At 53.0% G+C, this 26,235-nt stretch overlaps 1 protein-coding gene across 6 annotated transcripts in view; it reads left to right on the top strand.

The window, feature by feature from the left end:
- The window catches only part of CD276 (CD276 molecule), an 80,777-nt gene that overhangs the window by 22,639 nt on the left and 31,903 nt on the right, over positions 1–26,235 (top strand). For 4 of the 6 annotated variants that reach the window (XR_007776352.1, XM_050968418.1, XM_050968415.1 and 1 more), the window contains exons 2-3: positions 16,997–17,156; positions 25,705–26,055. Coding sequence is in view for 5 of the 6 variants with exons in the window: in XM_050968418.1 (XP_050824375.1) it covers positions 17,108–17,156; positions 25,705–26,055 (400 nt within the window). In the remaining variant the exon portion in view is untranslated. Of the gene's footprint in view, positions 1–8,017; positions 9,750–11,872; positions 16,817–16,996; positions 17,157–25,704; positions 26,056–26,235 lie in introns of those variants that run through there. The other 2 variants (XM_050968416.1, XM_050968417.1) reach the window with 2 other exon arrangements.

Genomic DNA, 26,235 nt, shown 5'->3' with positions numbered 1-26,235 from the left:
CCTGTATGGCCCTGAGGATGTCACGTGGGCTGCAGCTGTGTTCTGATTGGGCTAGGGTGACTAGATGTCCCGATTTTTATAGGGATAGTCCCGATTTTTGGGTCTTTTTCTTATAGGCGCCTATTACCCCCCACCCCCATCCCCATTTTTTACATTTGCTGTCTGGTCATCCTAGATTGGGCTACGGGTTGAGAACCACTGAACTAGGTTGTGTTGTAAACCTCTGGAGAATACTTTACAGTGGTTGCTTATGACAGGCTTGTCTACTGTCATTTGTCGTGTCTATTTAGACTGTAACTTCTTCAGGGCAAAGACTGTCTCTTTCTCTGTGTCCGTACAATGCCTTGCCCAGTAAGGCCACTATCCCTGCTAGAGGCTTGTCTGGGCCGCCAGGTTCTAGTGTAATACAGATAAAACTAACAATTCCCATTGTCTGGGTGTGGCCAGGCCTCTCCCGGGAGAGGCTGGAGGAAACCCTGTGTTATTCATTGCCTGGGTTTGCTGTTCATTTCCATTAGAAGTGCTGCCTGGAAGCTCTGTTGGGTGCTGCTGTCTTTATGCTGTCCCAGCCAACCCATGGAAATGCCTGGGCCTTGCTGAATAAAGAGGCTGTTGATGTGGTGGGGAGGTGCTGGTATGAAAGGTGAATGGCTGCTTTTGACAGGAACTGAGCGGCTGCTCTTTTCTGTCTGTCTGTTTGTTGTCTCCCAGCCTGCGCTGGCTCTGATTCCTTGGGAAATCAAACTAAGCTGAAATGCATATGCAGCTCCTGATCCTGCTCCGTTGGAGTCAGTGGTAATTTAGCTTTTGGGTTTGGTGGGAGGAGAATTGGGCCCTTAAAAGAAGCCTGTGTAACACCGACAGATTACCGACAGATTCTGGTTGTTGGCGGGCGGGATCGAACCGGGGACCTCTGGAACTTAGTGCATGAGCCTCTCCACATCATGAGCTGAAAGCCACTCCCTGTTAGCTAGGCCTGTAGAGCTGACTCATTTAATCTCTCTCTAAGGCTTGGTCTACACTACGTGTTTAAACCGATTTTAGCAGCGTTAAACCAATTTAACGCTGTACCCGTCCACACTACGAGGCCCTTTATATCGATATAAAGGGCTCTTTACATCGGTTTCTGTACTCCTCCCCGATGAGAGGAGTAGCGCTAAAATCAGTATTACCATATCGGATTAGGGTTAGCGTGGCCGCAAATCGACGGTATTGGCCTCCGGGCGATATCCCACAGTGCACCACTGTGACCGCTCTGGACAGCAGTCTAAACTCGGATGCACTGGCCAGGTATACAGGAAAAGCCCCACGAACTTTTGAATTTCATTTCCTGTTTGGCCAGTGTGGAGCTGTGATCAGCATAGGTGACCACGCAGAGCTCATCAGCACAGATTGCAATGCAGTCTCCTGAGAATCGAAAAAGAGCTCCAGCATGGACCGCACGGAAGGTACTGGATCTGATCGCTATATGGGGAGAGGATTCAGTGCTAACAGAACTCCGTTCCAAAAGACGAAATGAAAAAATATTTGAAAAAATTTCCAAGGCTATGATGGCCAAAGGCCACACCAGGGACTCAGTGCAGTGCAGAGTGAAAGTTAAGGAGCTCAGACAAGCCTACCAGAAAACCAAAGCAGCAAACGGAAGGTCCAGGTCAGGGCCGAAAACATGCCGCTTCTACGCTGAGCTGTATGCAATTTTAGGGGGCTGTGCCACCACTACCCCACCCCTGTCTGTGAATTCCGAGGTGGGGGTTGTAATCTCAACCATGGCTGAGGATTCTGCAGAGGGTGAAGAGGAGGAGGGGGAGGAAGAGGAGGACGACCTTGCAGCGAGCACACAGCACTCCGTTAGCCCTAACAACCAGGAGCTTTTTGTGACTCAGACAGAATTACCCTCCCAGCCCTCCCAAGCCACTAGCCCAGACAGTGAAGCCATGGAAGTGACCTCTGGTGAGTGCACCTTTGTAAATATAAAACATGGTTTAAAAGCAAGTGTTTTTTAATGATTGATTTGCCATGGGGGCTTGGGATGCATTCGTGGCCAGTAAAGTTACTGGAAAAGTTTGTTAACATGTCTGGGGATGGAGCAGAAATCCTCCAGGGACATCTCCATGAATCGCTCCTGGAGGTACTCCAAAAGCCTTTGCAGAAGGTTTCTGGGCAAGGCAGCCTTGTTCCGTCCACCATGGTAGGACGCTTTACCACGCCATGCATGTAGCAAGTAATCGGGTATCATTGCATGACAAAGCGTAGCTGCGTATGGTCCTGGTGATTGCTGGCATTCAAGAAACATCCGTTCTTTATCTCGCTCTGTTATCCTCAGCAGAGTGATATCGTTCATGGTAACCTGGTTGAAAGTCAGGAATTTAATTAAGGGGACAGAGATGGCCATTTTCCTACTGGGCTGTTGCTTAAAAGAAATCCTTCCTTGCACGTAGCCAAGTTGGGGGAGGGGGAGGAAGGATAGCGCTAAGCTTTTTTGTGTTTGGCTAGCCGGAATCGTCCCAGCTACCAGCCACGCGGTGGCGGGAGCGGGAAGGGGGGTGATTAGCAGTGATCTTCCATGATACCAGCCAAGCGTGGGGGGGAGGGGTAAAGCAATCATCCTAGAGAATTGGAGGGGGGGGTTGGCTTCTGCTGCTGCATGTTAACAGGAAGAAGCATCAGGGCACTGTGTATATGAAGGCTGGAGAAACCGAAAGACAATGTCTTACCATGTCCACATGCAAGCTGAATTGTGATGCCCGGACCTGCGTCTGTGAGATCTGTAACACCAGAGCCGCAGGCACTCAATATTAAGATGCAAAATGCGACCTTGTAGTGAAATCGCATGTGCTATGTAAGGTGAATAGTGTTGTTCACTGTGAAAGAGTTTAACCATTGTTCTGTAAAATGTATCTTTTTTTAAATATTTCTCTCCCTTTTTTTCCCTCCCTCATGCAGCTGCACATTTTTCAAGCCTCCCTACTCCATCCCGAAGGCTCCCTCAGATAAGGCGGAGGAAAAAGAAGACGCGAGACGAAATGTTCTCGGAAATCATGGAAGTAACCCGCAATGAAAGAGCTCATCTGAATGACTGGAAGGACGTGGTAGCAAAGTACAGGAAAGATGCCAGTGAACGTGAGGACAGGAGGGACCAACGTGAGGACAGGAGGGACGAACGTGAGGATAGGAGAGACGCTGAAGATGAGAGGTGGCGGCAGGAAGACCAGCGGTGGCGGGATGCAACGCTGGATCTGCTCTGTGATCAAACTGATATCCTCCGATGTCTGGTGGATCTTCAGGAAGAGCAGCGGGGTCACAGAGTGCTGCTGCAGCCCCTGTATAACCACCCTCACCACTCACCATGTTCCATATCTTCCTCACCCAGACGTGTAAGAACGCGTGGGGGAAGGCTTCGTGCACCCGCCAACTCCACCCCAGTGGACAGTCCAACCAAAAGGCTGTCATTACATTGAAATGTATTTAATGGCCTTTTCCTTCCCTCCTATGCTCCTCCCAAACCACACCCGGGATACCTTGTCAGTTCTCTGCCTCTTTTTATAATTACTTTTTAATAATGAATACATGATTTTTAAATGATAAAGACTTTATTTCCTTAAGCAAGCTGTAATCGAAGGGGAAGGGTGGGTTGCTTACAGGGAAGGAATCAATAAAGGGGGTTGGGGGGCGGCGTTCATGAAGGGGAAACAAACATAGCAGTCACACCGTACCCTGGCCCATGATGAAACTCGTTTTCAAAGCTTCTCTGATGCGCACTGCTTCCTGGTATGCTCTTCTAATCGCCCTGGTGTCTGGCTGCGCGCAATCAGCGGCCAGGTGATTTGCCTCAGCTTCCCACCCCACCATGAAGGTCTCCCCCTTACTCTCAGAGAGATTGTGGAGCACACAGCAAGCAGCAATAACAAAGGGGACATTGGTTTGGCTGAAGTCTGAGTGAGTCAGTAATGTGCGCCAGCGCGCCTTTGAACGGCCAAATGCACATTCTACCACCATCCTGCACTTGCTCAGCCTGTAGTTGAACAGCTCCTGACCACTGTCCAGGCTGCCTGTATATGGCTTCATGAGCCATGGCATCAAGGGGTAGGCTGGGTCCCCCAGGATAACTATAGGCATTTCAACATCCCCAACTGTTATTTTCTGGTCTGGGAAGTAATTCCCTTACTGCAGCAGTTTAAACAGAGCAGTGCTTCTGAAGACGCGAGCGTCATGAACCCTTCCTGGCCATCCCACGTGGATGTTGGTGAAATGTCCCTTGTGATCCACCAGTGCTTGCAGTACCATTGAAAAGTACCCCTTGCGGTTTATGTAGCGGGTGCCCTGGTGCTCCGGTGCCAAGATAGGGATATGGGTTCCATCTATCGCCTCCCCACAGTTAGGGAATCCCATTGCAGCAAAGCCATCCACTATGACCTACACGTTTCCCAGAGTCACAACCTTTCGTAGCAGCAGCTTAATGATTGCTTTGGCTATTTGCATCACAGCAGCCCCCACAGTAGATTTTCCCACTCCAAATTGATTCCCAAGTGACCGGTAGCTGTCTAGCGTTGCAAGCTTCCAGAAGGCTATTGCCACTCGCTTTTCCACTGTGAGGGCTGCTCTTATCTTGGTATTATGGCGTTTCAGGGCAGGGGAAAGCAAGTCACAAAGTTCCATGAAAGTGCCCTTACACATGCGAAAGTTTCGCAGCCACTGGGAATCGTCCCACACCCGCAAAACTATGCGGTCCCACCAGTCTGTGCTTGTTTCCTGGGCCCAAAATCGGCATTCAGTGGCTAGAACCTGCCCCATTACCAACAGGATCTCCAAAGCGCAGGAGCCTATGGTTTGAGATAATTCTGTGTCCATGTCCTCATCACTCTCGTCGCTGCTCTGCCGTAGCCACCGCCTCCTCCTTGCCTGGCTTTGCAGGTCCTGGTTCAGCATAGACTGCACGAGAATGCGTGAGGTGTTTACAACGTCCACTATTGCGGTATTGATCTGAGCAGGGTCCATGCTTGCTGTGCTATGGCGTTTGCACAGTTTACCCAGGAAAAAAGGCGCAAAATGGTTGTCTGCTGCTTTCACGAAGGAGGGGTGAGGCTGTACCCAGAACCACCCGCGACAATGATTTTTGCCCCATCAGGCACTGGGCTCTCAACCCAGAATTCCAAGGGGCGGGGGAGACTGTGGGAACTATGGGATAGCTACGGGATAGCTACGCACAGTGCAACGCTCCAGAAATCGACGCTAGCCTCGGACCATGGACGCACACCGTCGAATTAATGTGCTTAGTGTGGCCGCGTGCACTCGACTTTATACAATCTGTTTTATAAAACTGGTTTATGTAAAATGTAAAATCGGAACAATCCCATAGTGTAGACGAACCCTAAGTGGTCTCAGTGCCACTAGATGGGACAGAACACCACACCCAGAAGGTGTGTGAGTTACATCTGCACCTGGAACTAAAACTCTCCAGTGAAGAAATAAGTAAATCCAGGCAGAGGTGGATTAAGATTTACTGGGACCCTGGACACAAAGAACAATTGGGCCTCCCACACCGCAGGGGCTCCGGGGCACCAGAATCATGAAGTGCAGCACCTGCTAGCGGCACCAGCCTCTTCCCGGTGCGGGGCTGAGGTGAGCCTTAGCCCTCATTTACTAGGGGGCCCTACCCCATTCTTCTCCTTTTCCCTCTGTGGTCCCACTCCCTGGCCAGGCCAGAAGCTGGAGCTGGGCCATGGTAAGAGCTGCCCAGGTAGCCCAGGCCACTGTGGGGAGCCCCAGACCCTCCATCTCCCCTCGGTGGCGCACCCTGGGGTGGGGCAGGGACAAGGCAGGTGGAGGGTCCAGGGCTCCCCATAGTGGCCTGGGCTCCCTGGGTGGCTCTTACCACAACCCAGTTCTGGCTTCCAGTCTGGCCATGGGGCGGGGCTGCGGAGGGCAGAGGAGGAGCTGGGGATGGGGCTAAAGTTCCGGGGCCAGTGGCCCCTCACTTCTACACAGGTTTTGGTGCTCCTGTGGGGACCAATTGCCCTGGGCATAGGGCCCATGGGCCCGTGCATTAGTCCACCACTGGATCCAGGCAACCCTCTATTTAGGAAAGAGCAGTGAGCAGCTCAGTGCCCCAGGGAATGCTACATCCTGGGGAAGTAGGGTAGAGGTAATACAGAAGGGAGCAAACTGTTTGAGCTCCTGTGTTTGATGTGTGAAAGACCTCTACCAGCTGTCCTCCCGCCCCAGCTCTGCCAGTGCCCCCAAGTTTTGGCCTGCAGTGCCCCCTGCTATTTCAGTTATCATCTTCCTCCCCACCCCATTTAGCGAGTGCCCCTCAGGCGTTGCCTGCAGTGCATTCTGCTATTCCTGGATTAGGCCCCTCTCCACAACTCTCTCCAGGCTTCAGGCTTGACCTTTCTCACCCCTTTGCCTCCCCTGTGCAGAGCCTAGCTCAGACCATCATCTACCAAGCTAAGACCTGCCAAACTGCTGTCACTCATGACCTGAACCCCAGTGCCCATCAACGAAAGGAACCGGGGCATATGAACACAACTGTGTTAACGACAGACCCATTGATAACACTAATTCCGTGATACTGCTGGAGCCGAAGGGGTTACTGGCAGGGGATCGCGTGGCCTGAGCATAGGGTTTGCCAGACTGAGTCAGAAGAACTGAAGTCCATGTAGTCAAATGGCGTGTCTGTGACGGTGGCCAGCACCAGATGCTTTGGAGGAAGATATAAGAGCCCTGCAAATCCGTCTCCACAGTAGGTTTTATTCTGCTCTCTGATAGTCAGAGATTGGCTTAAACCCTCAAGTATGAGGCTTAATATCTCTTCCAAAAACATCCTTATAATTATGACAACTCTGGATCTTCTTGGGGGGAGGGGATAGCTCAGTGGTTTGAGTATTGGCCTGCTAAACCCATGGTTGTGAGTTCAATCCTTGAGGGAGCCATTTGGGGGCTGGTCTTGCTTTGAGCAGGGGGTTGGACTAGATGATCTTGTGAGGTCCCTTCCAACCCTAATAATCTATGATTCTATGACATTTGTGTCCAATTTTTTAACCTTAAATTCTTGACCTCAGCAGCTTCCTGTGGCAGTGAGTTCCACAGCTTATTGTTTCACATGTGTAATTATTTCTTTTGCTTGCTTTTGAATTTCTCACTTTTCAGTTACATTGAATGCCTCCTTGTTCTTGTGTTCCAAGACAGGGAGAACAGAAGTGACCAATTTCCATTCATTATTTTTCATAGTTCTATCGGGTCCCCTCTTGTCTGTCTACTTTCTGAGGTAAACAATCCCAGTCTTTTCAGTCTATCTTCATAGGAGATTTTTTTTCCAGGCCTTTCATCATTCTTGGTTCCCTTTGCTGAACATGTTCCAATTCAGCAATGTCCTTTTGGAGGTGGGGTGAGCAGTGTTACCCAGATGAGGCCACGCCATTGATTAGATCAGGGCATTGCATTTTCAGCATTATTCTCCATTCCATTCTTTATGCATCCTAACGTCTTGTCTTTCAACTGCTGCGGCACACAGAGCAGATTGTCACTGAGCTGTTTCCAAGGTTCTCTCTTGTATTCCACTTTGCCTTGCTGATTTATCTTGCCCAGCTACCAGGCCAGTGGGCTCTGGAGGCCATGGGGATGGGAGGAAATTCCGGCAGAGGAAGCAGGTGCTGCAAAGCTCTTCCCCCATTCTGCAGTAGCCCTCAGGGGACAGGATGTGGAAGCAGTGAAGGAAATACCCCATTAATGGAGAGAGCCATTGCAGCTTGGGGAGGATGTCATTACCAGGGAAGGAAGGCCAGACTTCTTACTCGCTGAAGCAAGCATATTTTGCTTGTGTAGCAAGATGAGCTGTGTCTGCAGTTTTGTTTTTCCTCTCCTGCCAGGGGCCAGTGGAATTAGCTCCTTCCCTACTGTAATCTGACAGGATGGTTGGACTGTTGGTTCCACTTGATTGCAGAAGTGCAGCATTTTGGGGATAGGGGAGGGAGAAGGGGGCGGATGTGTTAATCTTCCAGTGCTGTTTCCTCCTCAGATCCCCCAGTGTGCCAAAATGCTGGTGATCTGTAATCCCACGCCAGCGCATGGGACAACATTCAGCCCTGGAGTAGTGCTGTTCAAGTCAAGCCCAGCACAGGAATTGTCCACAGGCACTGGACTCCTACAGTTCCATGGGTCCCCCTGGAGCTTGTGCCCATGTTCCCCAAAGCCCAGGAGTGGGGGGGCACATGATCAGCTGCACCTCCATAGGCAGCTGGGTGCTCATCTGGATGGAGATCTCCAGATTGTTCTGGGTCAGAGAAGCCCCTGGCTCTGAGCAATTCCTGGGCTCCAGTGGGGTGAGTTTGGGGATGAAAGGGTGATTTGGGCATCCAAGGGCTGCCCCAGGGGCCCCCAAATTAGTCAGGACAGAGGCAGGCCTAAGAGGGAGGGCATCATGCAGTGATGGTTCAGCAGCCCTGCAGTGTGTGCACTCTACGACAGTCTCCAAAGAGGATCCCTGACCTCCCCGGTGCACAGCTGAGTGGGTGATGAGTGGAGCCAGGCTTGCTGGGATTGGACTGGGGAGGGTTAGGGGCAGGGCTGGACTTGGGAGGCTACTGAAGGAGCATCCTGCTCAGAGCACAGCGGTCTGGGAGTGTCTGGGAAGTACAGGGCCAAGGAGGCTTGATATACATGGTGGGGTGGCTTATTCAAATTTCTCCATAATGACTTCACTTTCCTCTTCCTCAGCAGCTGAGTGCAGGAATCAAAAGCCCCTGTAATTGAGGACTTCCCTCTCCCCCACTTCCTAGTGAAGGGTAGCAGATGAGAGAGAGAAAAGGGGAGCAAAACGGTGCCTGGAATAGGCACCATTTGCCAGCACTGCGGGATTGAAAAGCCTATTCTCCAGCTGAGTGTAGATACCCCCTTGAGCTCCCCGAGCTGGGAGCAAGTGATCAGAGCAGACACACTGTCCATGGTTGGCTCTGGAATTTCCTACTCTCATCATAGCACCCCGAACCCAGACTAAACCCCCAGGGGAATCCGTTGTGCACTCAAGAATCCCCCTGCCAGTGTCTTGCTTCCCTGAGCCTGTCCTCTTTCCTGACCATTCACTGAGCAGAGCTACTTCCTAGCTTCTCCCTCCCTAAGTTCATTGGGAATGAAAGGTGCAGGCTCCAGGGCTCGCTTGGTGGTTGGCAGAGAAGTCCCGCGTCCTGTTGATGACATGTTCCTGAGGAAGGACACGTAACCTCTGGAATTGGCACCTGTGTGGGAACCGTGAAATGGAGGCAGCTACTCCCACTGCTTTCAGGAACTGGAGAGCTGAGTGCATTTGGAGCATTACTGCTTAGCCAAGCTGTGACCCAGAAACAGCTGCTGCCAGGGTGGAGTCAGACCTCACAGCCAACAGTGTGTTAGGACGCAATAAGATCACCATGCTGCTGTGAGAAGTTTTTGGCTTTTCCTCTGGAACTGCGTTACAGGCGAAGTTTGCAGTTAGTCTCCTGCAGGGTCAGGATCCCCCCCCGAAGCATCGTGTGCCAGCATGAGATTGGGACAGGATCTCTGACCTCTGGCCACAAGGCACAGAGCCTGAGCAGTCTCCCAGATCACAGCAGTGTGGGAGCCACAAAAGAGAGAGGGAGTCTGGGGTTTCCTTGTTTGCTGAATGTCTTATGAGGACAGCATTGGCACAGTCAATGAACGGAGCAGTCTTCTGAGAGGCCAAGCTGACAGCATGCAGCAGGGGTCAGAGGAGAGGAAAGGGAAGGGCAGGGGAGGTGAGTCAAATCAGTGGCATAGCCAGGTGGAGGGAACGGGGTGGGGGGAGCAAAAAAAAAAAAAAAAAAAGCGTCACCTGCTACAGCGCTTTAACTCACCCAGCAACACTCTGGGTCTTCGGCAGCAGGCCCTTCATTTGCTCCCTGTTTTTTCGATGGCACTGAAGGTCCCGTTGCTGAAGACCTGGAGGGTCTGGGAGGCAGGAGCTGTGGGGCGCACTTTTGGGGGCCCACAGGCCCAGAGTGGCCCAGGAGATTAGCGGAAGATGGGGAGCAGCCTTCTCTGCTTCCCTCGTCCCAGCCCCAGCTGTGTCACTCAGGGGAGGGGGCTTGGGGGAAGGGATTCCCCCCCCTGCACTCACTGACAGCGGCAGAAGCGGAGCAGCCCGGCCTCAGCCCACTCCACTCTGCCAGCTCCCAGCCACAGCACTCTGCTTCCCACCGCCAGTGAGTGCAGGGGAGGGGAGGGGGGACCTTTCCCCAGGCCTCCCCCCACCCAAGCAACATGGCTGGGGCAGGGGCAGGGGCAGGGGCAGCGGAATGGGCTGGGGCCACGTCGCTCCACTGTCCTGCTATTGGTGAGTGCAGGGGGGTATCCTTTCCCCAACCTCACTGCACTTACTGGTGGCGGGAAGTGGAGCAACGTGGCTGGGAGCTGGCAGAGTGGAGTGGGCTGGGGCTGGGTTGCTCCGCTTCCTGCCGCTGCTGGTGGATGTGGCGGGAAGGGACCTTTCCCCAATCCCCCTTCCCAGCGACACGGCTGGGGCCCGGGCAAGGGAAGCAGAGCAGGCTGGGGCCGCGTTGCTCTGCTTCCCACGCTGCTGCAGGTGAGGGCCCCGGCCCCGGCCACCTTCCCAGGCTCCGCCGTACCCGGCGGCTTTACCCCCTTCCCGGCCACCACGCTCGTTATCCTGCCCTGCTCCCTGTGCGGCTCTGGCCCTACGCTGACCTCGCCTCACTCTCACCGCTAGGATTTAAAATCCAAGCCACCCGCCGCTAGGCACCATGAGAATGCCCCCTCTTGCCTGGTTTAAAGGGACAGGCATACTCGCTGTGCGAGCTGACTGCCACGAGCAAGGAGGCGCTTCCAGAACACAAGGTCTCAGCCCGCAACGTCATCCCCGTGTGAGAGTAAAAATTAAAAAGGCACCACTTTTGGGGAATGTGCTCCCCCCTAGCTACGCTACTGGGTCGAATCTCATGGATTTGGAGGTTTTAGGTTCCCAAAACTAGCTAGGAGTCTGCAAATGTTTGCAAGCTGTAGGGGCGACCTGTGCTGGGGGCCCTGCCTATGTGTGCTGGCCAGTCTCACCTCAATCCCTGGAAAAATCATGGAGCAGGACCTCAAGGAATCCATTCTGAAGCACTTGGAGGAGAGGAAGGTGATCAGGAACTGTCAACATGGATTCACCAAGGGCAAGTCATGCCCAACTAACCTGATTGCCTTCTATGATGAGATAACTGGATATGGGGAAAGTGGTGGATGTGATATACTTTGACTTTAGCAAAGCTTTTGATATGGTCTCCCACAGTATTTTTGCCAGCAAGCTAAAAAAGTACGGCTTGGACGAATGGACTATAAGGTGGATAGAAAGCCGGCTAGATCGTCAGGCTCAACGGGTAGTGATCAATGGCTTGATGTCTAGTTGGCAGCTGGTATCAAGCGGAGTGCCCCAGAAGTCAGTCCTGGGTCCAGTTTTGTTCAACATCTTCATTAATGATCTGGATGATGGGATGGATTGCACCCTTAGCAAGTTCGTGGATAACACTAAGCTGGGGGGAGAGGTAGATACTCTGGTAGGTAGGGACAGGGTCCAGCGTGACCTAGACCAATTGGAGGATTGGGCAAAAAGAAAACTGCTGAGGTTCAACAAGGACAAGTGCAGAACTTAGTACGGAAGAATCCCATGCATTGCTACAAGGGGGGGACTGACTGGCCAAGCAGCAGTTCCGCAGAAAAGGACCTGGGGATTACAGTGGATGGATATGAGTAAGCAGTGTGCCCTTGTTGCCAAGCGGCTATCGGCATATTGAGTTGCATTAGTAGGAGCATTGCCAGCAGATCGAGGGAGGTAATTATTCCCCTCTATTCAGCACTGGAGTATTGCGTCCAGTTTTGGTCCTCCCACTACAGAAAAGACGTGGACAAATTGAAAAGAGTCCAGCGGAGGACAGTGAAAATGATTAGTGGACTGGGGCACATGACTTATGAGGAGAGGTTGAGGGAACTGGGCTTATTTGGTCTGCAGAATAGAAGAGCGAGGGGGGATTTGATAGCAGCCTTCAACTACCTGAAGGGTGGTTCCAAAGAGGATGGAGCTCGGCTGTTCTCAGTGGTGGCAGATGACAGAACAAGGAACAATGATTCAGGTTGCAGTGGGGGAGGTCTAGTTTGGATATTAGGAACAACTATTTCGCTAGGAGGGTGGTGAAGCACTGGAATGGGTTACCTAGGGAGGTGGTAGAATCTCCTTCCTTAGAGGTTTTTCAGGCCCAGCTTGACAAAGCCCTGGCTGGGATGATTTAGTTGGGGTTGGTCCTGCGTTGAGCAGAGGGGTTGGACTAGATGACCTCCTGAGGTCTCTTACAACCCTAATCTATGATTCTGTGATGCTGCTACAGCCTCTCCTAAGTGCACTGCGAACCTACTGACACTTGACTCCCAAGTCCACGGACCCTGCTTCAGAGCTGTGCTTGGCTGTAGCTGGGGGGCAAGAGGGAGTGCACAGGGAACAGGTAGCTACGTGGTACCTTTTTATGGGCCCCTGGATGCTTAAGGTGGCTGGGAGCCATCCTCATCCCTCTCGCCGATGTAAACGGCAGCATCTCCAAAGCTAGCTCTGTCTGCCAACAATTGTCCCCAGAGCAGCTGCAGAGCAGTGTGCTCTCAGCCTCCCCTGAAGTGCCTCCATGGCAGGGGTTCAAGGGTGGGTGCACTGACATGGCTGTGTGGGGGTCCGGGACTGCAGTGTCTCGGGGGACTGCAGACCAGGGTTGAGGTGCATTAATAGGGCTGGGTGAGGGCTCTAGGACTGAAGTAATGGGATGCTGCAGGTCTGGTGCATTGACAGAGCAAGAGGATGTGTTTGTGGGGAGCATGAGGGGGGGTGTTTCTGGACTACAATAGCAGGGCTGTTGCAGGGCAAAGTGCACTGGCACGTGCTCTGCCTTTGCCTCTGGATCTCCAGCCTATCTCCTCCATCTCACACTTCCACAGCAGGACTAAAACCAACCAAAACAAACTACAAAGCTCCTGGAAGGCGGAGGTCTCCTGAGCACCTCCTGAGCACCTGAGAGAGGTTCTCCCCTTCCCATGGGCATTGCCGACTTCCTAGGAGGAGAGCTGAGATCTCAGCAAGGACAATACAGTAGAACCTCAGAGTTACGAACACCTCGGAAATGGAGATTGATTGTAACTCTGGAATGTTTCTATCTCTGAATAAAACATTCAGATGTTTACAATTGAGCATTGACTTAGTACAGCTTTTACTTCTGAGGGCATTCTGTGCCAAAAAATGAAAATTCTGTGCACAATATCTTAAAAATTTGCAGAATTCTGCAAATTTTATTTGTCAAAATAACACTACAAAATGACGCCAGTTTCAATTATTTTGGTAATTTATTTCAAAATACTCATCAGCAACTATGTCTGTAACAATACAGATGCACACAAAATTTTCCCCAGGAGTAGAGAGTTCAAGAAACCCCTATTACTACCCAGTTCCTGTTTCTCTGCCCCTTTTGCACCCCCCCTCCCAGCCCAGCCATGGTGCCCCCCAGTCAATACTCCCAAATCCCCTTTCTCCCCAGAGCCCAGCCATAGGGCCCCCCCTTTCCTCCCAAAGCACAGGGATCCAGAGTGGGAGACAGCCTGATGCTTGATCCCAGGCTTGTATGGAGTTTCCTGTGCGCTGTCCTCTCCTTCCCTCAGGGCATGCTGGGAATTGCGGCTACCAGGAACCCTCTTGCTCTCTTCCTCTCCCCCCAGCAGTGTCTTCTATGTGTGAGCTGGGCTATGCCAGGTCCAGCGTCCCCTAGTGGCAGCCAGCAGCACTGCATCCTGTTTCTGTGGGGGAACGGAAATTCTGCGTGCACAATGTTAATTTCTGCAAAATGCTGCATTGTGCAGTGGCACAGAATTCCCCCAGAAATAAGCTTTGAAACTTTACTATGCAGAAGAAAAATGCTGCTTTTAACCAGCTTAATTTAATTGAAACAAGCACAGAAACGGCATCCTTACTTTGTTAAACTCTTTTTTTAAACTTTCTCTTTATTTTTTTTGTAGTTTCTATTTAACACAGTACTGTACTGTATTTACTTTTGTGTGTGTGTCCCTGCTGCTGCCTGATTGCTTACTTCTTGTTCCAAATGAGGTGTGTGGCCGACTGGTCAGTTCATAACTCTGGTGTTTGTAACTCTTGAGGTTCTACTACTATGGTCCCCAGACTATGGGGTGTGTCCCCGTAGGGGGCGAAGAGGAAGATTTGTGAGGGGGGGGCACAATGGGGCCTAGGCCAGCCCCCATGGGGAGTGGGGAGAGAGTGCCTCCCAGCCCTGCTCTGTCCCCGTCTCTGCTCCGGCCCAGTCCCAGCGACAGCTCTGGCCCCGACTTCAGTCACTGGCTCCTGGCCCCACTAACGGCCATGGTCCCAGCTGCAGCTTTGGCCCCAGCCCTGGCTCGTGGCGACCGGGTAAGGGGAGGTGCGGCCAAAAATGTTTGGGGACCACTGTTCTATTTGAATTTCTCCAAATTACCTAGCATACTTTGCTTTATGTTATACGTAATTTATTCCCTCTGGTCCTCACGTGGCACTAAAATCCCTATTGATCTAATTAAAGCAAACCAAGGCATCCAGCAGGGTGGCAGTGAAGGATAACAGGAGGAGAGACCATCGGCCTCAGGCAGTGGGACAGGCCGCTTGTGTTGCTAAAAGTGTCAGGGCATTGTCTAACCCAGGAAATGAGGGCCAGAGGAGCAGGGTGGTGGGAAAATGAAGTGCTCAGGTCTTCCCTAGCAGGGCGAGCTTAGGGCTCAAGCCAGGCAGGATGAAGGATTTGTGGGAGGGCTAGTGACATGATTATTTCTGGGCTGGCCTCTCAAACCGTCCCAGGATCATTTAACTGAGGGTGTGTGGGAGGCTCTGAGCAGCAACCAGTGCCCTCTGCAGAAGTGGATCCTAGCATCTGTGCTGCAGCCTGTACCCTTTGCCATCCCTTGGACTGTAAGCCAGTCAGGGTAGCCACCAGCCGGTTTATATATGCTGTACAGCACCTAGCGCAGTGAGGCCATGATCCCTAGCTCTAGGATGCTATCACAGTGTACGTTGTTTCAGTGGGCTATTCAATTTCAGGGCAGGGCTGGGGACTGCTGGGCCTCACTGGCTCCAGGGCTGTGCACGGTCTGGGGCTTGCTATGTTCTCTTCCAGCTGTAGAGTCCAGAGTTGTCAGTGGTGTCAATGGGACAAAGGTCTTGGGGGTTGCCTTGGCGGGGAGGGGAGGAGAGCCTTCCTTTTAATGCAAACTCTGCCAGGGATGTTGTGGGCTCCCCGGCAGCACTTAAAGGGATGGGTCCTGTGGCAGGGAGAGGGAGGCTGAACTTCCTCCCCTGCCCCTGCCTTATGCCCCCCGACCCAGGGTCTGGCCCAAAGATAAGGGGAAAGCGTTATGGGCCTAACAAAGCCTTTAATGGGCAATGATTCTTTTTGCTCCCCTCCTGGCCTCTCCCCGCCTCCATCGCTCTCACTGCCCACACTGTTCTGCCTCACGTTCCCATGCTATCTCAGCCCCTGCACCCTGGAGCCGAGCAGGGCTGCCAGGCCTTGCTCTGAGCCTGCTTAGCCCTTCTCAGCCTTGCCAGCCCCACATATTCACAAATCTTGAGATGGGGCCCCTAAAAATAACTGGAATGCCTTAAAAATCCCAATTTTGACCAATAACAGCCTATTTCTGGCTCTCTGAGCCTTCAGGGGTCTCGCTTTCCAGCTTGTCACTGCCAGAAATGGACTCAAAAAAAAAAAAAAAAAAAAAGATTTTTTTTAAACTTTCCCTTAATTTTTTTCATAGTTTCTAGTACATAGTTATTAGTTTCGTAGTTTCGAGATTCTGCTGTATTCGTTTGACTCCAGGAGTTGGAGCAAGCCACTGACAGCACGAGACTCATGAGAATTGGCTGCCCTACCTCCTGGAGGAGAGACCTCTGACTCCGCCCATGGGTCCTTGCTCTGTGGGAGTAGGCTGTGAAAAGTGGTGCCCAGAGACTGAAAGAGAGGAGAGAGAATGGGGGGAGGAGAGCAGTACGTAATGGTAAAAGCCCCCCGCGGTGTATAACACATATGGAGGGTCCCTGTGTGCCAGCCGAGGTCTTGTAACTCTTCTCGTCCTTGGGCTGCTCCGAAGCTGGCTGGAGTCTGTCCCATTGCACGTGTTCCAACGGGAAAGAAGCCGAACAAGCCTGGCCTCTTTGAAGCATGTGGGTAAGAGAGGCAGCGTGTTCATCACTGGTAACGGTGGCCGTTGCTGGGGGCAGGATAATTTTCATTTTGGTAGCATGTAGCGGCCCAGTTGAGATTGGGGCCCTTTGTCTGGGCGCCGTACACACGCCTCAGGAGAGACTGCCCCTGCCCCAGACAAGACAAGGGCTGTTTATTCCCAAAGCAGAGAGACCAGCTGACCTTGCCAGAGCTGTGCCGGGAGTCGGTGGCAGCAGGCAGTAGAGTGCAGCTCTCTGGAATCCCAGGACAGTGCCTGACCCACACAGCCATCTCGGGTGGTTGGACTGAGCATGGCAGGAGGTGGGATCCTGAGCTGAATGCACCCACACTGAGCTGGTGCAGCCAAGGCAGGAAATACTGGATTAGGAGAACCAATGGCCAGACAGTGGGCAACTGGGCGGTATGGGCCAATGGCCTGTCTGAGCCGATGCAGGAGACAAGCCAAGTTTGACCCCTCCAAGAAGGAAGAGTGCCGGAAAGTCCATTATGTGCACTAGGGACCTTGCTATTGCTGTTGTACATGGAAGGAGCTCAGATGCCACGGTGATGGGCAGCAGTGTAAAGCCCTCAGGGAGGTAAGTAGTGGCAGGACACAGGCCGAGGCGGGTCTCTGGCTGAGCTGATGTGCCGACTCTTCTGTGCCGGTGGGGCTGAGCTCAGCCCTGCCTTCAGCTCTGTTCCTGGTGGGCCCAGCCTGGAGTCCCTGCTGTCCGCGGCAGTTCATGCTGATTGTTGTCTCTTTCTTTTCAACTCAGGGCAGTTCCTGCCGAGAGGGAAGATTCCCTTTGCCAAGGACACGTGGGGCCTTGCTCTCCCCTCCCTGCTGCCCCCCCACTGACGCTCTGGGATCTCGCCTTGCAGCACAGATGCCCTGCCCATTGCTTATCCTGGGCCTGCTGGTGCTCGCTCCAGCCGGTGAGTGGGGCTGGGCAGTGTGGGGCTCTTCAGGATGGGAGGTAGGACACTATGATGGTCCAATGCCCCAAGTGAGACCTTTGGCCTGAGTTACAATCCTCACAGGCTGCTGTAGGCCCAGGTCCCATTCCCATTGAGGTCAGTGGGGGCTGTGACTTGGTGAGGAACAGGATCAGGCCCTTGCTCCATGGCACCGACTCCTGGGATGTGTAGTGTGAGGGTTGGGATCCCAGAGGGAGCTGGAGCTCATCTGGCGATGACGTGAGACCCTCCCGCCCGGCTGTCTCTCCCCTCTGCTCCCAGCCCTCACAAGGGGGGAAGAAGGAGCAAAGAGCCCAGCAGCTCAGTGTGGCTTTGCTGCCTCCTCTCCTGTGAGCACCAGGGGCAGAAAGGTTCCTCTCCCTGCCCCTCTTCCCCCCGCTCCTTCTCTGCAGCATCCAGTCTGGGAAGGAGCAGAGGGCAGGTGAAGAGCCTCTGGAGCTGCCCCCCTCCCTCCCAGCCTGGAAGGGGCAGAGAGGACCATTCTATAGCCCTCCCAGGGCTGGGAGAGGGTTGGAGACCCCCAGGAGGAGCAGAGGTGAGGCTGGGGGCAGAATGAATGGTGGGGATAGGCAAATGTGGGGTGAGAACTCCAGCAGTAGGGGCCAGATCAGCTCCTGCAATACACTACTTGTCACCCACATGCTGGGTGTGGTCAGGGGAGTTGGCCATCATCAGATGGACTGATGAACCACAATAGAGTCTTTGGCCCTGCAATTGATTCTATTGGAGTCTCTGAGAACAGATGTTCTCATGACACTTCTCAGATCTGCAGGTTTCAGCTGGGCTATCAGAAGAATGGTCTTTCTGGCTCATTTCAGTTGCTTCCATTCCTGGCTGAAACCTCAACATGACAGTGTTTGTTTCCCACTTTGGGTGTAAACTCAGGTAGGTTTTGACTTCTCTAGAGTCACAAAACCTGGCTGCGGTTCTTGGGAGGGGCATGCTGGGCGGGTGGGATATGTTCTGGCAGCAAAGGACAGAGGCAGACATGGTGCTGGTAGGGGAAGCATGCTCACCAGCAGCTCTTGCTGCACCATTGGGAAAGAGGTTGTTTGGTTTCCCCCTGCACCCACTGCAAGGGGAGGCTGGCAGGGCAGGACCAGAGCCATGGCCCAGTATTGTTGGTAGCACTAGTGGCCTCCGTGCTTGAGTTCACAGGAGCTTCTGCAGCCTTCTCATGGATGACCCCTGTGCAGCAACATCGGCAAAGGCGAATTCTGCAGCAGTGGGGCAGCCCTATCAAATCCAGAGGCGGAGAAACCTCATTCGGTCATATAGTCCCGCTTGCTGCCAATGTCATAGGAGATCGAAAGATGGATCTTGTGTGGCAGGGAGACCAGCTGAATTCAGATGGCTTTGTTTGTCCCACCTCCAAGTCCAGGAGGAGCTGTCTAATTGGTGATGCACCATGGAAGTGTGGGTCTGAGGGAAGAGGCTCCAGTGATGTGACTCTTGTCCAGCTTGGGGGCTTGGAGTCAGGCTGGTTTGTGCCTCTGCAATGGGTGTTCCCAGCAACCTTAGTAGGGCAGGGCTGAGTGAGGGAAGTTGCGGGCCTGGTCAAATAGTGCAAATGGAGTGGTGCGGGAGCAGGGGTGATGGCTGGGTTGGGAACGGGTTGCAATGGCAGATCAGAGGGCGGGGGAGGAGGAGAGGACCAGAACAGCAGGGGGCACTGGACAGTACCGAACCATCTAGCACAGGGGAAGGCAAACTACAGCCCGCAGGCCGGATCCAGCCTGTTCTGGCCCCGCACCACTCCTGGAAGCGGCTGGCACCATATCCCTGCGGCCCCTGGGAGGGGAGGGGGGCAGAGGGCTCCGTGTGCTGCCCTTGCCTGTGAGCACTGACCCCCCCCAGCTCCCATTGGTCAAGAACAGGGAACCACGGCCAATGGGAGCTTTGGGGGTGGGACCCACAGGCAAGGGCAGCATAAGGCAGAGCCACCTGCCCCACCCCACCCCCAGGAGCCACTGCCAGACGTGCTGGCCCCTTCTGGAAATGGTGTGGGGCCAGAGCAGACAGAGAGCCTGCCTTAGCCCTGCTGCACACCATTGCCATCCCGGAGCAGCTCGAGGTATGCAGCGCCGGGCTGGAACTCGCACCCCAACTTCCTGCCTTGATCCCCCCAACCCCCTGCCCTGAGCCCCCTCTCACACTCCGCACCCCCTCCTGCACCACAGCCCCCTGCCCTGAGCCCCTTCCTGCACGCAGGACACCCTCCCACACCCCACACTCCCTCCTGCACCCCAACCTTCTGCCCAAGGCCTACATTCATGGCTTTGCATACAAGTTTTCCACCCAAATGTGGCCCTTGGGCCAAAAAGTTTGCCTACACCGATCTAGCAGGTCCCGTTTTCCCACACTTGATTTAAAGGCTAGCACAGATGGCTTTCAGAGAGGGAGAGACAGGTAGGGTGACCAGATGTCTTGATTTTATAGGGACAGTCCTGATTTTTTGGGTCTTTTTCTTATATAGGTTTCTGTTACCCCCACCCACTGTCTCAGTTGTTCACATTTGCTGTCTGGTAACCCTAGAGACAGGCAGATGAGGTAGGATCATTCCCTGACATGGCTGGAGGTTTGATAAAGTCAAACCTCTGGCTCCATCTAGTGTCTGAGAAGGAGTCACACACATCTTCCACTGGGCTTTATTCCAGATTGCAAGTATTGATGTGGCTGCTATGCAGTACCTGTTAATTGCCTGACACCTGTGGCAGCTGCAGGATGGTAGAAGTCCAGAGTGACGTCGCCCCTTTCCCCCCCTCCACCACCCCACAGCTGGGATAATTTTCAGATTTTGTTTTTTCTTGAAACATCTAAACCACACTGAGCGCCTAGCATGAGAAGTTCCGGATCTAAAGCGAACTTCCTACAGCATAAAACTCATGGCGTACTGCTTTTCCCGAGCCTCTTCCTTCTGTGATGTCTTTCCTCACTCTCTTCCTTTGCCTGTGTTTCCCTTGCATGAATTAGTCCATTATTTTTCCTCCTTTTAAAATATTTTGCTCCCTCTCTCTTTTCCTCTAACATCTCTCTCCCAGGGCGTGTATACACTACAAAATTAAGTTGACCTAAGTTACATTGATATACAGTAATTAAATTGCTTTTGCCTGTCCACACCACATTTCATTAACAGTGCTTGCATTGATGCAGAGAGCAGTGCACCATGGGTAGCTATCACCATGGGCGGCATGTGAACCACTGAATGGGGGAGGCTAGCCCCAGCCCTGCCCCTTCTGTCAGAGGCCCCTCCCCTTCTTCCCCCCGCCTGAGCCCAGAGGCCCCCCACTGTGGCCTCCAGCTCATGCCCCAGGCTTGTGCCCCCAGCCCCGGAGCACCAGGAGCGTGGGTGGTGTGCCCCCAACCCCAGAGCGCTGGGGGAACCACAGAGTGGTAAGCAGGATGGAGCCTAGGGGCGGAGTGTGGGTGGGTCCATGCTTGGCTGTTTGGGGAGGCACAGACTACCGCAGCGTATATCTGCTGCCCACGGCTATCCCACTGTGCAACTAACCACCATTTGGCACAAGGTGTTTTGGGAAGAGTTTGCAAAGCCTCATGGGGGCAAACGAGTCACTCGGGGGTGACTGGGAACCTGGTGTCAATGTCCCACGATGCAGTTTTCTCCATCCCATAATACCTGTATTATCAATGGGGTTCCCGAACTGTGGTGGGGCAATAGATGTCATGCATATCGCTATCTTGGCACCAAACCGTCTTGCCATGGAGTACGTCAACAGAAAAAGTTACTTGTCTATGGTACTGCAAGTGCTAGTGGATCACTGGATGTTTTACTGACATCAGTGCAGGCTGGTCAGGGAAGGTGCATGATGCGCACATCTGTAAAAACACAGGCCTGTTCCGAAAGATGCAAGGAGGGATTTTCTTTCCAAACTGGCGGATTACCACTGGGGATGTGGAAATGCCAGTAGTGATCCTGGGAAACATAGTCTGTCCCTTGCTCCTGTGGCTCATGAAGCCGTGCGCCGGCCACCTCGACAGCAGCAAGAAAAGCTTCAACTACAGGTGCAGCATGACTACTGAATGTGCCTTTGGCCATTTGAAAGGCTGCTGGTGCTCTCTTCTCAAGGATTGGTTATAGCTCCCTTCTCTGCACTTCGTAATATCTGTGAAGCAAAAGGGAGAAAAGTTCTGCCGGGGTGGAGCGCAGAGGTGGAATGTCTGGCTGCTGATTTGGTAGGGGTAGTGCAGCAACCCCGGAAAATACGTGGAATGCAATGGTGGTGGGTGGGGGGGGGGACGGTTCTGGAATACAGTTATCGATAGACTGCAGTGGGAGGTGAGCATGGGTGACTTGGACCTGAAGGTCTATAAGAGTCTCCATCGTGTCCATCTGGCGCTTGAAAAGCGCTATCGTGTCCTGCTGCGTGTCTCTATCCTTTTGATGTGCTTTTCTCCTCTCCACACTCTCCCTTTCCATTCTTTTTGCAAGGGAGATTCTGCAAGCCCTCTGCTCGGTATTTGCAGCACCAGAGCTTGCAGGATCTCTTGGAACATGTTGTCCTGCGTCTTTTTTTCTTCTGCTCCTTGTCTGGCTGAGCCGCTCTGCTGGTGTGGATGGAGGGATCTCAAGGCCACATTTCCAGCTGCAAAAGACACAGCGCACGGAGGTACTATCGTGAGTGTATTCGCTCACCTTGATTCACACACATTACAAGCACTACATTCTCACTTCCCTTTGGGATTCGTAGAGCATGACAGCAGTCCCAGCCATGGGGAGTACTGCCTTGTGGAGGGATTAATTTGGGACAATAAGGGTGGGGGAGCACATAGGGATCAGTAGATGCAGATACGGCAATTGAACTGAATCCTGGTACTGTGTTCCAGGTGGTGGTGATTTTAGCTGATAGCTCACTCCTGAGGGTAATGGAGGCTGAAAGAGAACAGGTCCTGCACACGTCCGGCTGCAGGCTGGGTCCATGTGCTGCTAGCCTGTGTGCTGCAATGGCGCCTGCTGAAGTAATGGCTGAATGGCATGGGAAAGTGTCCTGCTGCAGTGGAAGAAACGAGACAGCACCCTCCCAGGCACCTTCGGCAGAAGATTGCAAAGTTTCCTAGAGATCTCTGTGGAGGTTTCATGGGACATCCTGGTGTGCATAAACAAACCATTCCGCAGGGCCCCCTTTGCCTAGCTGTACAGGGGAATTAGAAGCAGACAGTAACTCTTCCTCTACTGTTTATTTCACTACCTCTTGTTGCCTGATTAAAAAACAGTAAATGAACAGATGTGTCCCTGCAATATCAAAGCAAACTGCATACTTACCAGAGGTTCCTTTCCCTGCATCTCACTCGCTGGTGCTGGATGGTAGGGACTGGCTTGACTGCTGTGGCATCAGAAAAAAGTCCTGGCTAGCCTCTCCACTGGATCACCGGTTGCCTGTCCCCCATATTTCTCCTCCTCATCTTCCTTATCCAACATCTCCTCCTCACTGTGCATTGCCGGGGCCTGTGTCTCCAGCTCCCCCCGAAGTATGCAAGGGGAGCTTGGAGTCGCTGCTGAGGATGGCATGCAGCTTCTTGTAGAAGCGGCATGTCTGCAGCTCTGCACCAGAGTGACTGCCTCCCTTGCCTTCTGGTATGCCTGCCACAGCTCCTTGGCTTTCACACAGCCTTGCTGTGGGTCCTTGTTGTAGTCCTTTTCCACCGGGGGATCTGCTTGTTATATGTTGCCATTTCTACTGCTGGATTGGAGCTGTGCCAGCACAGCCTCTTCCCCCGAGAGACCCAGGAGATCCCCCTGCTCATATGTAGCCCAGGCAGGAGCATGTTTGCTGCATGGAGCCAGCAGGGTCAGCTGGGCAGTTGCTATGTGAACTCTCCATGCCGACCAAACAGGAAATGGAATTTCAAAAATGTGTGGAGCTTTAAAAGGGGAGGGGCATGTTCCTGCATACCTGGCAGCTGGGCAGCAGAGTTCGAAACAGTGACCAGTGTGGGGCATTGCGGCAGTGTAGGGCATTACGGGAACCTGTTGAAGGGCACTAAAGTCAACGTGAGTAACGCAGTGTCTACACTGATGCTGCATTGACCTAACTGTTGACCTAAATGCTACTCCTCTCGTGGAAGTGGAGTTATTAAGTTGGCGTAGCGAGTGACTTACATCGGTGGAGCGACATTGTAGGATAGACGCTTCCAAAGTTAGGTTGATGTAAGCTGCCTTATGTCGATCTAACTCTGGAGTGTAGATCAGGCCTCATTCACGTATGGATATTTTCTAAATCCCCTTTTCTCCCCATCTCTCTGTTTTCTGTAAATCCATATTTGAAATGGGGATATTGGTAAAAGCTGTGCTAGCAGAGCTGTGTGCGGTGGGAAAGTGCTATTGGTGCCGACTCACCCTGCCCCTGTGCTGGGCAGGAGGCCAGAGAAAGGCAGCTGGGAGAATTGCAGAGACAAGGAATGGTTGCACCTGTGGAGTTGGTTGAAGTAGATGGGCATCTAACTCAAACTCCACAAGACGGGAAACTGGCAGAGCAATGAAATGTACAAAACTGGATTCATCCTGAGGCATTATGGCCAGGGACTCCTTCCTGTGGGAACACACGCACAGGGCTGTGTCATCGTCTGTTGTTTGAATGAGATCTTGGAAGGGGAAAGACATCCACAGGGAACAGATGGGAAACATCACGTTGGTTCTGGAATGGTGGTAATGGAGTTGAAAAGAACAATGTGTGTTCCTCCAGAATCAGGTTACTGCTTTAGGGCAAAGCATAGAGCGAGCATGTGTGCGTGTGTACACATGCACGTTCATGCACCCTTCAGGGAGGGAACATGAATAATTCCGAATGTTCCCCTAAATGCCCAAAGATAGCTGGTGCCTAAGGACTGTGCTGGCACTTGGGGAGATATGGACTGTCCTCTCAGCTCTGCCATTGACCTGCTGGATGATCATGGACAAGTCATAGCCCTGCTCCATGCCTCAGTTTCCCCTCTCACCCTTTGTCTCTTGTTTCTTTAGCTTGTAAGCCCTTTGGGGCAGGGACTGTCTCGCTATGTGATTGTACAGCGCCTAGCACAATGGAGCCGTGATCTCAGCTGGAGCCACTGGGCACTGGTGGAATATCAGTAGTAATGTTTTGGGGCCAATGCCTCTATTGTCACTTCAGCGATTGGTTTGAATCTTTGTCAGTATAACATCCGGTATAGTGTGCTAACATCAGCTTGCTCTCCAGATTCCTCTGACAGCAGAGAAGCAGCCAAGGGTAAAATCTCTGCAGACTCTTTCCCTGCGAGCACCTTTCCGTTACAGCCAAGGCAGGAGCCATGGGTATGAAAGGAGACCGCTGCCCTCGTTAGTGATGCTGAGTTACTCTTTCAGGATGGTTGCGCACTCTTGCAATGAGAGACCTAGAAGGAAGAGGATTTTGGCAGAGGATAGTTGTTTGCTGTAGGGCATGCTGCTAGCAATATCGCAGAGCTGGCAGGAGGGCTGTGGGTTGACTTACAGGCACATTGCCCAGGCAGAAGTTACAGCCATGAATAGCCTGCACCAATATAGAGCTGAGCTGAGCAGAGGGTCCTCTCTAGGCTTGGGTAGCTGCTCCGTACCCTGCGATTCCCCGATTCCCCTCAGGCGGCGCCATCTGTGGGCTTCTGCCATCGGAAGATGGTTCAGTTAGTGGTGGTGGCCAGCTGAGGGCAGCAGTGCTGCAGATGTGGGGGATAGCGCCTATTCTGTGATGCCTGCTGAGACTGGCTCCTGCTGCAGCAGGCTGTGTTGGCTCAGCTCTTTCATGCCTTAATCCAAAGGGACTTGGTATGGATGCTGTGATTTAATGGGGCTTTCTCTGCAATCACACTGGTGTGAGCTGTATTCCTGTGAGCTCCCACAAGCTAAGCAGGGTTGGCTGGGTCATTTCTGGGATGGGAGACCTGCAAGCAAAACAGAGTGCTGCTGCAGGACAGAGTGCTGGTGAATCAGTAGGGGACATTCTTCCCTGAGAGCCAGCACTGGCCAGCAGTAGGGGGTGTTGTGCTGTTGGGTGAGAGCTCACATCCTGACCACTGTGATCATTAAGAATCAGAAGAAGAGGGATTGTTAACTCGTAGTGTCCTGACCAAATTCCAACTGTGGTTTGCTTTCCTCAAATCCCTAGCAGTGCCAGCTGGGTTTAGAGTGCTCCTTTGCTATGTTCTGTTGCCAGGCATGTTTCTCCCCAGAGGTGGCCATAATGGTTGTATCTGTATGTGCAGCTCTATCGTGCAAAACCCAGGTGTGGGGAATGCCTGTTGACTCCACATGCAGAGAAGGAAATGAAAAGGCACCTCAGCGCTTTGGCCCTGGGGAGTAAAGCCTGATGTCCCCAGAGACCCCCTCCCAGTCTAGGGGAAGGGAAAGGAAAGCTGAGCTGAGGTTACCCTGTCGTTATCCAGGGGCCCTTTGCCTCTAGCCCTGGTTTCCATGGTGCTGTGGGCTGGGAGGGGTTGTGCCATAGCAGTGTTTTTAGAGAGGTCTCACTGTGATGTGCTTTTTCTCCTCTCCTGCCAGGCTCAGTGGACATCCGGGTCCCCGATGACCCTGTGATCGCCCTCTTTGGTCGGGATGCCATCCTCCATTGCTCTTTCTCACCTGATGCCAGCTTCAGCCTCACCGAGCTCAGCCTCATCTGGCAGCTGACGGACACCAAGCGGTTGGTGCACAGCTTTGCCAGCGGGCAGGACCAGCTGGCCGACCAGGGCAGCGGCTATGTCAACCGCACGGCCCTATTCTACGAGGAGCTGCCCCGGGGCAATGTCTCGCTGCTGCTGCGGCGGGTACAGATCTCTGATGAGGGAAGCTTCACCTGCTTTGTCCGGGTCCATAGCTACAGCAGCGCGGCGGTGACGCTGCAGGTGGCCGGTGAGAGATGGGAGGAGGGGCTGGCTGTGGAGAGACACCTGGGCAGGGCCCAGCCCCTCATGTTCCTGGCAGAACCATGCTCATCTGGGGCTTACCCCAGGTTCCCCCCACAATCTAGTGTCTCATCCCCTCACCCTCTTCCCTCCCACAGCACCTGCTGTCCTGCTCCCCATAGTCTCC

This window comes from Gopherus flavomarginatus, chromosome 9 (assembly GCF_025201925.1).
Source record: "Gopherus flavomarginatus isolate rGopFla2 chromosome 9, rGopFla2.mat.asm, whole genome shotgun sequence".
NCBI classification, from domain to species: Eukaryota; Metazoa; Chordata; order Testudines; family Testudinidae; genus Gopherus; species Gopherus flavomarginatus.
Note: the sequence above shows the minus strand (reverse complement) of the source record. Positions and strands in the feature narration are given on the sequence as shown.